Source organism: Zootoca vivipara, chromosome 2 (assembly GCF_963506605.1).
Source record: "Zootoca vivipara chromosome 2, rZooViv1.1, whole genome shotgun sequence".
In the NCBI taxonomy this organism is placed as follows: Eukaryota; Metazoa; Chordata; class Lepidosauria; order Squamata; family Lacertidae; genus Zootoca; species Zootoca vivipara.
In genome coordinates, this window is record NC_083277.1 from 16,384,997 (window position 1) to 16,398,475 (window position 13,479).

At 45.9% G+C, this 13,479-nt stretch overlaps 1 protein-coding gene across 1 annotated transcript; it reads left to right on the plus strand.

The window, feature by feature from the left end:
• The first annotated feature begins 6,988 nt into the window (after positions 1-6,988).
• On the plus strand, positions 6,989-12,974 carry NRM (nurim). Its single transcript, XM_035107239.2, has 4 exons — positions 6,989-7,258; positions 8,431-8,633; positions 9,173-9,349; positions 11,027-12,974. Exons 1-4 carry the CDS (start codon positions 7,114-7,116, stop codon positions 11,342-11,344), a joined length of 843 nt encoding a protein of 280 aa, XP_034963130.2. The 5' UTR covers positions 6,989-7,113; the 3' UTR covers positions 11,345-12,974.
• Positions 12,975-13,479: the final 505 nt, after the last annotated feature.

Genomic DNA, 13,479 nt, shown 5'->3' on the forward strand with positions numbered 1-13,479 from the left:
TTCCATGTATAACATGAAGGTTTTTTTACTCTAAAACAGGCATAGGCAACCTCGGCCCTCGAGATGTTTTTGGCCTATAACTCCCATGATCCCTAGCTAGCAAGACCAGTGGTCAGGGATGATGGGAATTGTAGTCCCAAAACAGCTGGAGGGGCGAGTTTGCCTATGCCTGTCTTAGGGCCTCATCAAACCTATATCTGGCCCTGGACACACTCCACAGAAAACCAATCCTTCACCCTTCAGAAATCAGGAAATACTCCCCACAAGAAATAGACACTTTATTTGAGTTCCCAACGTAATCCCGAAGCCTTCCCAAATATTTTCTCTGCAGCAGAAGGAAGTACCTTGAAAAAAAATAATTTCCAATAGTTATTTTCGCTTGCGAAAACCTTCAAATCCTGTAAAGAGATAAACTTCTCACATGCTCTGTGACAATAGAATCAAGAACTGGGGTATTTACTATTTCAAAAGAATGGCTCACACTAACCAAGATAAGGCAATCAGCAAGAATGATCAGGTATCTTGACTGGACAGGAGACAACAAGCCACACCCTCGTTTTTCTGTGCCTCTTTCTGTGATGCTGGTATGATGCTTGTAGGTGGTCTTTGGCTAAGGGGTTGGGCAATTTCTAAAGTCTTTAAAAGTTGTTCTGGGTCTTCACCTTCTTGCAAGGATGTGGTGGGCAGACTCTGATGCAACATAAAATAAAGACCTGGTTCCAGCCTCCACTCATTCTTTTGTGATCGAACATGGAGGACACTGAACCGCTTGGTGGATTTGGGAGTTAGGCTGTAAACGCCAACCCCATTTTGGTTTTCTTATAACAATAGCAACAGCAATACACTGTGCATGCTATGGTATGGTTTTCAATGGTATATTTGCAGCTATACCACAGACCACTTGAATTAAGTTTGTATACCACTGGTGGGAACCCTGATCTCGTCCAAAGAGGATTACACAACTTAATGGGGGATAAGCCTATCAACAGACACAATGGCTATGTTCTACTTCCCCTGGTGGAAGTATGCCTCTGAATGCCAGTTGCTGGAGATTCATGTTGTAGGATAACCAGTCTCATATAAAGCTCAGCCTCAGTGAAGAGGCTCAGCTGGTTGCTTCAACTTATCCACATAGTTCTTATAAGCTATTCTTGTGTTCTTATACCCATAATTTAGGAACTTTCACCACTGTAACGAAGCCAAGTTTTACTGCCTGCGCAACGTTTTCTGACCGCTGTATGGAAAAGCACACGAATCTGACCTTTGGAGAGTTTGTAAGTAAATCATTATTAACTTACCAAACGTGTGGTCTCTTTCTATGCTTATGCAAGCGGGGGATTTTGGAACTTAGTACAGTATATTTTAAAGATCTGTATTTCTATGTTTGGCTTTGGCAAGTCACAATATCCCAGGATAGCCTACCTCAAAGAATTGTTGGGATGTTAGAATGGCATCGTTGGGGAAAGGGCAGGACTCGGATGTAACAAATAATAACAGCTATGAACTAGCCAACACATTTAGGACATCTAAGGCTACAGTCCTTACCTGGCAGTCAGTCTCAGTGCATGCAGTAGATATTACTTATTGAGTAAGCATGCAAACAATCGAAGTACACAGACACAAAGCTCAGCAAACTTGGAAGAAAACTGTTAAAATCAGTGAGTTAGGCCTCATTCATACGATTGTTTATTCCAGTGGTCAGCAAAAATTTTCAGCAGGGGGCCGGTCCACTGTCCCTCAGACCTTGTGGGGGGCCGGACTATATTTTTTGGGGGGTGGGTTAACGAATTCCTATGCCTCACAAATAACTCAGAGATGCATTTTAAATAAAAACACACATTCTACTCATGTAAAAACATGCTGATTCCCGGACCATCCGTGGGCTGGATTTAGAAGGCAATTGGGCAGAATCTGGCCCACGGGCCTTGTTTTGCCTAGCCATGGTTTATTCTGTTTCCCTGTTAATTTCTATATCATCTTTGAGCTTTGAGCCACTTTTGAAATCAAGTGAAATCTAGTGGATGTTTAGTGATCATGTAAGGCAGGCATAGGCAAACTCCGGCCCTCCAAATGTTTGGGACTACAATTCCCATCATCCCTAGCTAACAGGACCAGTGGTCAGGGCTGATGGGAATTGTAGTCCCGAACATCTGGAGGGCCAGAGTTTGCCTATGCCTGATGTAAGGGTTAACCATGATCCCTTACAATTCTACAATTCTATGATTCCAATTTTTATTTTTCCAGCAAAGGATTACTTTCCTTATCACAAGCTGACGCAAGCACCTGCTGAAAGTTAAAATCCCACGATTGCAAGGACATATAATTGCATTTCAAAGCCTTCCACATTAGAACAGATTACAGTAGTTGCATTTTTGGAGTGATGTACTTTGAAGATCTCAATTAGCCAACCAACAGATAGATTATTACCTGTTTAATGGATAAAGAAGTGCATTCCTTATCCCAAAGGAATGCAAGCTCTGAAACGTCAGAGAGCTTATATGGCTACTTGTGAGTAAAGATTCACAAATGGTGCCTCCCATTTGATTCATGGCAGAGAGTCGCAAACCTCCCTCATGCATGCAACCGTCCATCAGGAACAGCCTATAATAAATTCAGGCGGAAAAGAAGTTAACTTAGCCACCAGAATCCTTTGCTTCTGCCTTCTGCACTTGGTTCTGAGTTTGTATAATTTCAGCCCATTTATTTCAATGGGAGAGATCTGAGCATCAATGAAACTTGAAACATGCTTCCTTTTGTCTGGATGGTGGCCTCTGACAGGGCTGGGATGACCAAAAGAGTATCTGATCTTAACAGGGCAGGTGCCAGACATCAGAGAACCCCCCCCCCAACACACACACACACCAGCACAGTCTAGCCCAGTGTTTCTCAACCAGTGTGCCTCCAGATGTTTTGGGACTACAACTCCCATCATCCCTAGCTAGCAAGACCAGTGGTCAGGAATGATGGGAGTTGTAGTCCCAAAACATCTGGAGGCACACTGGTTGAGAAACACTGGTCTAGCCAATAGGTCCAGCCACCAGCAGGGATGTAAGACAGCAGCAAATTTTGCTGCAATCACAATCAGTGCTATTTCTGTTCCGCTGCAGTTTGGTTTATTAACTACAAGGTCCCAGGGTGGGTTACAACTGGCTTGAGAGCAGTACATGTGAAAAGGATCTGGGAATCCTGGTAGACCACAAACTTGACATGAGTCAACAGTGTGATGCAGCAGCTAAAAAAGCCAATGCAATTCTGGGCTGCATCAATAGGAGTATAGCATCTAGATCAAGGGAAGTAATAGTACCACTGTATTCTGCTCTGGTCAGACCTCACCTGGAGTACTGTGTCCAGTTCTGGGCACCACAGTTCAAGAAGGATACTGACAAGCTGGAACGTGTCCAGAGGAGGGCAACCAAAATGGTCAAAGGCCTGGAAATGATGCCTTATGAGGAACGGCTTAGGGAGCTGGGTATGTTTAGCCTGGAGAAGAGAAGGTTAAGGGGTGTTATGATAGCCATGTTCAAATATATAAAAGCATGTCATATAGAGGAGGGTGAAAGGTTGTTTTCTGCTGCTCCAGAAAAGCGGACACGGGGCAATGGATTAATACTACAAGAAAGAAGCTTCCACCTAAGCATTAGGAAGAACTTCCTGACAGTAAGAGCTGTTCGACAGTGGAATTTGCTGCCAAGAAGTGTGGTGGAGTCTCCTTCTTTGGAGGTCTTTAAGCGGAGGCTTGACAGCCATATGTCAAGAATGCTTTGATTGGGGTTTCCTGCTTGGCAGGGGGTTGGACTGGATGGCCCTTGTGGTCTCTTCCAACTCTATGATTCTATGATTTAAAATATAATATTTTAAACAACATACAACACATAAATAAGGAGGGTCCTAAAAACACACACCTCAGTAAGAATAGCTCAGTTGGCACAGCAAGACAGAGCATTAATCTCAGAGTTGTGGGTTCGAGCCCCACATTGGGCAAAAGATTCCTGCATTGCAGTGGGTTGAGCAAGATGGCCCTTGGGTTCCCTCCCAGCTTTAGAATTCTGTGATTCAGGTGTCAAAAATTAGGATGAAGAGCTGCATCTACAGCATTAGCCAAAAGCTGTACAATGAAGGTGCCAGGCACAACTTGGGGGCTCCCACAGAAGGGCATGTGACCCTCTTTGGCATGCGCTTTTAAACCTTGCTTCACTCTCATTCCCTAAGAATGACAAACACCATAAGAAATATCCGGGATTCAACAGATCAGTGACAGGTATGTGTGAACCCTGGCACACACACACACACACACACACACACACACACACACACACACCTCTTTCTCTCTCACACAGACAATTTGATCACTAATAACAGTTGCAATGCCAATAACTTAGGGTTTGCCTTTTCCTTTTCAGGTTTGTTTGTTTTGTTTTTTAGTTGCAAAATGCTGAACCAAGAAACACTAAGACGAACCATAAACGGGACCCCTGACCATTAGGTCCAGTTGTGACCGACTCTGGGGTTGCGGAGCCAGTGTGGTGTAGTGGTTAAGAGCGGTAGACTCCTAATCTGGGGAACCAGCTTCGCGTCTCCGCTCCTCCACATGCAGCTGCTGGGTGACCTTGGGCTTGTCACACTTCTCTGAAGTCTCTCAGCCTCACTCACCTCACAGAGTGTTTGTTGTGGGAGAGGAAGGGAAAGGAGAATGTCAGCTGCGTTGAGACTCCTTAGGGTAGTGATAAAGCGGTATTCAAATCCAAACTCTTCTTCTTCTTCCTCATCTCGCTCTATTGGCCGAGGGAAGCGGCGTAGTACAGCTTCTGGGTCATGTGGCCAGCATGACAAAGCTGCTTCTGGCAAACCAGAGCAGCACACGGAAACACAGTTTACCTTCCCGTTGTAGTGGTACCTATTTATCTACTTGCACTTTGAGGTGCTTTCGAACTGCTAGGTTGGCAGGAGCACGGACTGAGCAACGGGAGCTCAACCTGTCATGAACCGCCGACCTTCTGATCAGCACACCCTAGGCTCTGTGGTTTAACCCACAGCGCCACCTGCGTCCCAAGACGAACCATAAAAATGTGCTAATGGCAGCTTTGTCGTGTGGTGCGCCTGTGGAATTACCGGTAACTGTTCCTCTGAAGCATGAGCAATGATAGGTTCACCAGATGATTCAGTCTCCAGGGACTGGCTGAAGCAATGATAGGTGTTGAGGATCCACTTATTGGCTTCACCAGAACAGGAAGTGCAAGGAAAGCAAAAATGTTTTCCATCATGGGGACTTAAGAACTGCCACCTGCTGGTGAGAGCATCCTTAGTGCATCTAGCTGGGATGAAGCCAGAGTAGACCACTGCTTTTCAACTAGTGGGTTTGTCACCTGATCCAAGGTGGGTTGCAATTTGTGGTGAAAGATTAAGAAATGGGTCGCCCAGTGTATGTTTGTGGTAAAAATAGTTTTTGGGTCTGTAAAGATTGAAGATACCTGGTGTAAACAATACTGAGCCAGGTATTCTTCTCCTCCTCTAATATTGATCATTGACACTGCAAGCCAAATTCCCTACAATTCCCAAAATAATTATATGGACAGAACTGCCTACATTGTATAGAAATTTATTTATGTATGTGACTACAGCAGCAAGAATGCTACTTGCCCAAAAATGGAAATAATAAGTTTTTGGATACAAAAACTTATGGAATATGCAGAAATGGTGAAACTTACCGGAAGAATAAGAAATCAAGATGACAAACTTTTTATAATAGGATGGAAATGGTTGATTGAATATTTACAGATAAATTGCAAACAGATAAAAACATTGGCATTGTAATAACCTGCACTTTCATAAGAGTACCAGTATATATTTAAAGTAGATAATTAAATGAGCAAATTAAATGAATTTGGATATGCAGAAGATGTTAAAAATTAAATTTAAGGAACCACGGAAAGAGGGGGAAAGAAGTCAAACTTTGAAATGTTAAAATGATTGTAAAATTAATGAAATGTATAAATTTGAAAAATATATTTTTTTAAAAAAGACACTACAAGCCAAAGTGTGTCCTACCAAGACTGTTTGAACGTGATGTGTCGGGGGGGGGGAGGGGCTTCCTTTCTTCCCTGTTGTTGTTTAGTCGTTTAGTCGTGTCCAACTTTTCATGACCCATGGACCAGAGCATGCCAGGCACTCCTGTCTTCCACTGCCTCCCACAGCTTGGTCAAACTCATGTTCGTAGCTTCGAGAACACTGTCCTGTCTTATGAATTATGTTTGGATTGAAAGAGGAAGGCGACCCTAAAATGTCACACCTGTACATTCGGGTTATCAGCATGTCGGGCGGTGGGGGGGGGAGCGTTTGTTTCACTGTGCAATCCTAAACATCACTACTCAGAAGTCAGACCGCCTGAGTTAGATGCTACTTACCCTAAGGTACGTGAGGATGGGATCGCAGCCCCCTACGCAGACTTACCTTTGAGCTTCCATTGAGCTCACTTCTGAGCAGGCAAGGTGAGAATGGAGGCATTCTTAGCCCCTCCTCCGCGGTATTGCGCTTAGAATCCGCTTTCTGCTTTCTACGTTGCGGTTTGCGGTCGTTCTTGGTCCGGATCAAAGAATCACAAAGTTATCAGGGACCACCAGGGTCATCTAGTCCAACCCCCTGCAATACAGGAATCTTTTGCCCAACGTGGGGATGGAAGAACGATAGCTGCGTCGAGGCCCCTGGAGGAAAAGAGCAGACGCTCCTTCCTTACAAGGTTCGAGGGAGCTTTTTTTTCCCCAACCCTTCCGTGTTCCTCTGCCACGGGGAGGAATATTTCGGCGGGCGGGGAGGTTCTGCTCCCTAGATCCATCCTGTATGACGTCAAAGCCCCCTCCCAAGAGTTCTTCGTGATGTCACGACGTGAAGGGGGAATCCCTCGACGAGAGCCCCCTTCCCAGCGTGTGATGTCACTCAGCTATGGGAATGCTAGGGGAAGACCCCCCTTCTCCCTCCCGCTCCTGATAGGGAGGAATCCCCCCCGCGCTCCTCATTACGCGTCTGTGACGTCACGGGAGGGCGGGAGATTCCGGAGGGAGCCCCTCCTCTCCGCGAGGCGGTTCCTCCAGGCGGCGGGAGAAGCGTAATTTCCCCGCTATGGCTGCTCTTCAACTCCTGATGATGGTCCCGGCGCTGGGCAGCTTCCTGTTCACCTTCGGGACCGGCGTGGAGCTGATCCGCTTCGTCTCCTTCCGCGCTCTGTTCCTGCAGCCGGGGACGGAGGATGCCCAGCACAGAACCGGTGCGTGGGCGGTGGGGCGGGAGAAAAATGGCGGGGTCTTGCGGGGGAGGGAATGAGAGCTTGGGTTTGCAAAGGGGTGCGGGCCGGGGTGCGCGGTCCTTGGACGGAGGAGCAGGGATCCGGCGGCCCTCCAGATTTGGGGCTCTGTATCGGGTCCAGGGCAGCATGGGCAGTGCTGAGGGATGACGGGAGTTGTAGTTCAGCAGCATGCCAAGAGGTATGAAAATTTGCCCGTTCATCCCCTATTTTTACTTTTGGTCTGGATCCTGAAGACGCCCAGGCGAGTGGCAGGAGGCTGAAACTCGAAAGCGGCCACCTTGAAACGGAGGAAGGCAAATGATAAAAAATTCCTAGATGTTAGCTAAGATCATAGCTGCCAAGTTTTCCCTTTTCTCGCAAGGAAGCCTATTCAGCATAAGGGAATTTCCCTTAAAAAAAGGGACAACTTGGCAGCTATGGCTAAGATGCTTTTAACACCGTGTTTTTATGTTTCAGTGGTTCCTGTTGGAAGTTTGCTTCTTGCCCTGGGCCTTTTCCAGCAACAGAAAGCTGGCAAGCAGAAATAAATGTGGCGCCTTGTTGTCAAAAGGCAGGGCAAAGGATGTGGTCTGAGATATTATTATTTTTTCTGCCGATGCTTCTAGTATGTGAACAATATGATTTGGTAAAAATATCCCATGATGTCGTAATAGATGATTGGATAAAAATGTCTGTATGTTCTACTTCCTTCTCTGTATGTTAAGGCCATTAAATTCAGCAGCTTCACAATACTTTGAGACAGCCTTCCCCATCCATAAGTTTTGAAGTACGATTCTCACCATCCCTGCTGGCTGGGGCTGATGGGTCTTGGAGTCCAACATCTCATACACAATAGAATCTGAGATTATAGAATCATAGAGTTGGAAGGGACCCTGAGGATCAGATGGTCAAGTCCCCCTGCAATGCAGGAATACGCAGCTGTCCCTTACCTGCAACCGTAGCACTATTGGCACCACGCTCTAACCAACTGAGCTATCCAGAGAACACCAGCTTGTGGAAGGATTGTTTTAAGATGATGAGAGAGAGAACAATTTATCTCTGGGATTAGTTTCTGGGCTACTATCTGAGATCCTCTGCCAGCCCACTGCTGGATGCAGTAGGCCTCACCTTGACCAAACCTCTTTTCTTTGCAGATGCTGCTCCTAATCTTCAATGGGAAGCTGCCCTGAGGGATCCCAAGATCATGCGGCCACTAATGGTGGATGTGGGCCTAATTGTCCTCTTCATCCTGCAACACAGCCTCATGGCCACCGAGCAAGTCAAACACTGGACCAGAAGTTGCTTTGGAGTTCTACAGAGATCTTTCTATGTCTTCTGCACAGCGCTGGCTCTCCAGGTAGGGGTATCAATTTGGGGCAGCAAAATTGGGGGGGGGGAGAGGACTGAAGGGGAGGAAGAAGTCCCAAAGGAAGATAACAGAGCAATTCAGACTGAATTATTGCCCAAGTCAGAAAAGCTAAGCTCAAAATGCAGAATATATCTTTCCAGGCATGATGCTGTTCGGATTTCATACGCTGCATTTCATGCATATTGCCAAAGCAAATCCCCCAATTTCAGCATTCTTTGCTCCTTGGTGCAGTTTATTTTGAGCACAGAGCTCCCAAACCCACACTGTTAACTCAGGATAGCGTTCTGTATGTTGTGAAGAAAAATGCATCATTGCAATGATGAGGACTAGAATCTTGCACCATTTAAAAACAACAACAACAACCCAGTGTGGATTTGATTTGTATGATTTGGCTAATGCCTCCAGGTCCAGCACCACACAGTTTCTACAATGTGATCGCAGTTCTGTATTCCCAAAATGCAGCCACATTAGACGTGTGCCTGCAGGAGAATCTACTTTATCTAATGCGCCTTTTCCTTCCCACGTAGCTGCTGATAAGGTACTGGCAGCCTGTGCAGGATGGTCCTGTGCTCTGGAATACGAGCAGGGAGCCGTGGGTCACTTGGGTCCCTCTCATCTGCTTCATCCTCCACTTCATTGCTTGGCTGGTCATCTTTAGCATCATCCTCATCTTTGACTACGCAGAGCTGATGGGGGTCAAACAGGTACCGCACAGCTTCCCTTTCCCCATCTAGAGAGGCCACCGTCCTATATTTGGTGGCTGAGCTCAGCGAGGCCAAATGACCCACCCAGTGATGGTGATAGAAGATCTTTGCTCCTGCTGAGCAATATTTCTAAAAAGAGAGGTCCCAGGGTTGAAGCAAATTTCAAAGCCATTACCTCTCTCTTGCTGTGGCTTTATAGTGATAGCAGTTAGGGGGTGCATTGGATTTGGATGAATTCTGAGGGATTAAAATAATAATAATAATTTTTATTTGATTTTTAAAAGTATAAGGTTATAACAATACAACCATCCACATTTGGAGATTCCTCAGAATCTCTGGACTTCCCACATCCCCCTCCGTGGGTCCTATTATTAAACCTTTTCTACTGCATCTTTTTCAATAGTCCATATCTATATATATTTATATAAATGTAAAAGGTCCATGTAAATGTAAATGTATATATATAATGTATACATGTACATGTATACATATAAATGTAAAAAGTGTGTGTGACCACAAACCTTTCTCCGCAACCGCTTGACCGATTGCGTTGAAATTTGGACACAATGTTCCATGCGTATATGCGGGTGTTCATACATACGTAGAATATACACATGCCATACCACTCACACGTAACAGCATAATTTGTGTGAAAAACAGCAAAATCAGGAGCATGAGAGGTTGCAAAACATCGCCCTCTAGCGGCCAATCCACTGGTACTGCACCTTCAAATTTTTCACTCTCCAAAGCAGCTCAGCCCACGTTTCCAGGGCTGCACGTTGTTCTGCACGTACTCCGTTCTCTAACTGGCCACGTCATCCCTTCTGTAATGGACTACGCGCAAACAGAAAACCGCCAACGGCCAAGAAACCACCAGCCTTAAGGAAGGGAGCCCCCTAAACGAACCATGGGGGGGGGAGGCAAAATCGCCATATGGTATGTCAGTGGGAGAGAGAGAGATCAGGGTGGGAGTGACACAATGTAGGGGGAGTATTGCGCGCAAACAGAAACCCCCAACAGGAAGAAACACCCACCCTTAAGGAAGGGAGCCACCTAAACGAACCAGCGGGGTGGGGGGAGGCAAAATCGCCATACAGTATCTGAACTGGAAAGAGACAGGGGTCGGGGTGGGGGCTGGCACAACGTGGGGGTAATATAAGGTTACACACCGGGCGCAACAGACAAAGGGGTGTCATTGCGTCATACGCCTATCCTGGGAAACGGGGACCCTGACTGGGCCACAGCAACGCGTGGCCGTGACAGCTACTTTTATATAAGTCCATTATCTCTATAGTACTTGCTACATTACGAGTGTTATTGCAATCCTGCTAATGTTTTCATCTGTTTAAAGTGGTCTCCAAGATAAATTATAAATTTTCCCCATCCTTTCTTAAAGGTTCTGGTCTTCTTGGTTCCTGAGCTTTATGGTCAGTTTTGCCATTTTGGCATAGTCCAACAGTTTAATTTGCAATTCCTCTCTGGTAGGGACTTTATCTTCTTTCCAACTCTGGAATTCTGAGGGATTTTTGGTCAGTCCAGTCCAGATAACAAAACATAAACAGATCTCACACACACCCTTTGTGAATATGTAGAGGCCTACAGATCTAAAACGGTGTCTTGTTTCCTCAAAAGATTTGTGTGCCTGTGGTGCAAATGGGTGTTTCTCTCATTCTGCAGGTTTACTACCACTGCCTGGGCATGGGGGACCCTTTGGCCGTGAAGTCCACGCGTGCTGTCCGCCTCTTCTCCCACCTTCGCCACCCCGTGTACCTGGAGTTTCTCCTCATCCTATGGGCGGTTCCCTGCCTCTCCCTCGACCGCCTGCTCCTCGCGTTGCTCTTCACAGCCTACATCACCTGCGCCCACAACCTTGACCACCACGACTACCTCTACCTGCGAGCTCAGCTAGACAAGAAGTTCCAGATCTTCTCCCGTGAGGAGGCAGCCTATGGGGATCTGCTGGCTCAAAATGGCCCCTCCGTCCTTAAGAACTGAACTGGTGTGGCCCCAACTTTATATGTGGGTGCTGGTGTCCCAGTATATTGGGGCCTGAGAGCCTGGTACCTTGCACTCTCCCATGCTAAGCACTGAACGATGCAATGTGTCTTACATCTCCTTTTGCTTTTATGCACTCGGGACTTGAGTGGTCTATAAATGGGACCCAAGAGTTCTGGCTTCCAGCAGGCCTACTTTGCTACATCTCTTAAAACACATATAAGGAGTTCTATATGGTGATGCCAGGTCGAGCCACATGGCCCATTAGGTTGGAATCCCTGAGGATAGAGGTGGCACTCCAAAGATGGCAGAATTCAACCCAAGTTCCTTGGTGGGAAGTCTCTAAAGCAGGGGGGGAAGCCTATGCCCCCCCAGTAGTTGGACTTCAGCTGCCATCAACATCTGGAGGGCTGTGGATGTCCCATACCTGATATATAAGCTTAAAGGGATATATTGGGCCCCAAAAGAGTCCCCCCCCCACACTAGTTCTAAGAAGAACAATGAGTCACTGATAACCGATTGGAATTTGGGTGAGGTGGTCAGGTTGTTGTTCTTTGTGTGAGGCTTTTTTACAATTCACAACTGCACACAGCAGGCAGGTAGGTCAACAGACAAAATGTTCCCCATCTCTGGGAAAGCTGCGCCCGCTGGAATCAGTGGGGCACTGCCCCAGTAACCTCAGTCTGCCCCCAGCCATTCCCCACCTGCTAGCTGGCTTGACTTACAACCAGTCAGGGGGTGGGCTCTGTCTGTCATGGACCCAAGAGGACACCAGGCACACCTGACTGGAATTCTGCAGCTGTTAAAAAGCATAGCAGATGCCTCAGTTGAAATTCATTATAATAACAAAGCATTAGAACTGGGTTTTTCCCATTCATTTTTTGCTACGGAACTTCTGCCCAAGTGATTTTTAAAGTATAGGATTTTTAGCTTTGATTCACAAGCAAGAACTATTTTAAAGAGGTAGCAGCCTGGATTATTTGTGGAGTGGGCTGTGAGCTTCAGCAGAGTGTCTCGCAAATACATTTCTGTTTCAAGCAAGCAATCAGAATTCATTGCCTGTCCTCTTGTTCCATCGTGTCAATTCAGTCCCAAAGCATTCTCGATTCAAAGGCCTACCTGGGTTGAAATAGACAAGGCCTTGAGAAAGTCTCGTCAAGATGGCCGTCCGGCAGTGGACCACCTGCCTCTCAAACCCAAATATACCTCCATGGGGCGACTTTTAACTCGTCCCCGCCCATTAGAATTAATGAAGAAAAAAATATCATGATTTATGTGATCTTTGAATCAATTCCACTTACAGGCAAAAGCGGGCTGTGGGGGGCAGGGGTTGATTCTAGGATTATGTCTCCTGGGTCTACCTAGCAATGGATGATCTTTGCCTTAATTTGTAACTCAATGCCTTGAACACCCACTAGCATTTCTTTTTAAATGCTAATGCTTTTATTGCAGTTTTTTGAATTATTTCTGTACCCTCTTGCTAACAAAGTATATTTACACATATGAAAAGCAAATCTTGGATTAAGAAGATTGTGGTTTGTAAAGTAAAAAATGGTGTTTTTTATTTTAAAAAATAGTTTATTTTGCCTCTGTTCTGAAATTTGGTTTTAAAGTAAAGTGTGTCAATATCTTTGGGTTTGTTTCTAAAGCAGAAGTGACCAGTTGCTCCTGGAAGCTAAAAATAAGCTCTGTATCAACAAAAGTTTTACCCATAATAATTCATAATGAAAAGCTGTAAGAAACGTGAGATTTTCCACCGCTGAGCTTTTGAACTACAACTCCCATCAACCTTGGCCATACGGGCTGAGACTTATGAGAGTTGTTCCCCAACATCTGAACAACCCCATGTTGGATATCCCTGCTCTATACTTTTATTTATTTATTTCTATACCGCTTTATATTTTTAAGGAAAACCTCAAAGCGGGTTGTTGTTGTCGTTTAGTCGTGTCCAACTGTTCGTGATGCCATGGACCAGAACATGCCGGGCACTCCTGTCTTCCACTGCCTCCCGCAGTTTGGTCAGACTCATGTTGGTAGCTTCGAGAACACTGTCCAACCATCTCGTCCTCTGTCGTCCCCTTCTCCTTGTGCCCTCCATCTTTCCCAACATCAGGGTCTTTTCCAGGGAGTCCTCC

What these genes read in the sequence shown, in the direction of transcription:
- NRM (XM_035107239.2), top strand. Translation starts at nt 7,114, where the DNA reads ATGGCTGCTCTTCAACTCCTGATGATGGTCCCGGCGCTGGGCAGCTTC. An exon ending in GGATGCCCAGCACAGAACCG is followed by an intron (nt 7,259 to 8,430) that starts GTGCGTGGGCGG and finishes TTTTCTTTGCAG; the next exon opens with ATGCTGCTCCTAATCTTCAA. An exon ending in AGCTGATGGGGGTCAAACAG is followed by an intron (nt 9,350 to 11,026) that starts GTACCGCACAGC and finishes CTCATTCTGCAG; the next exon opens with GTTTACTACCACTGCCTGGG.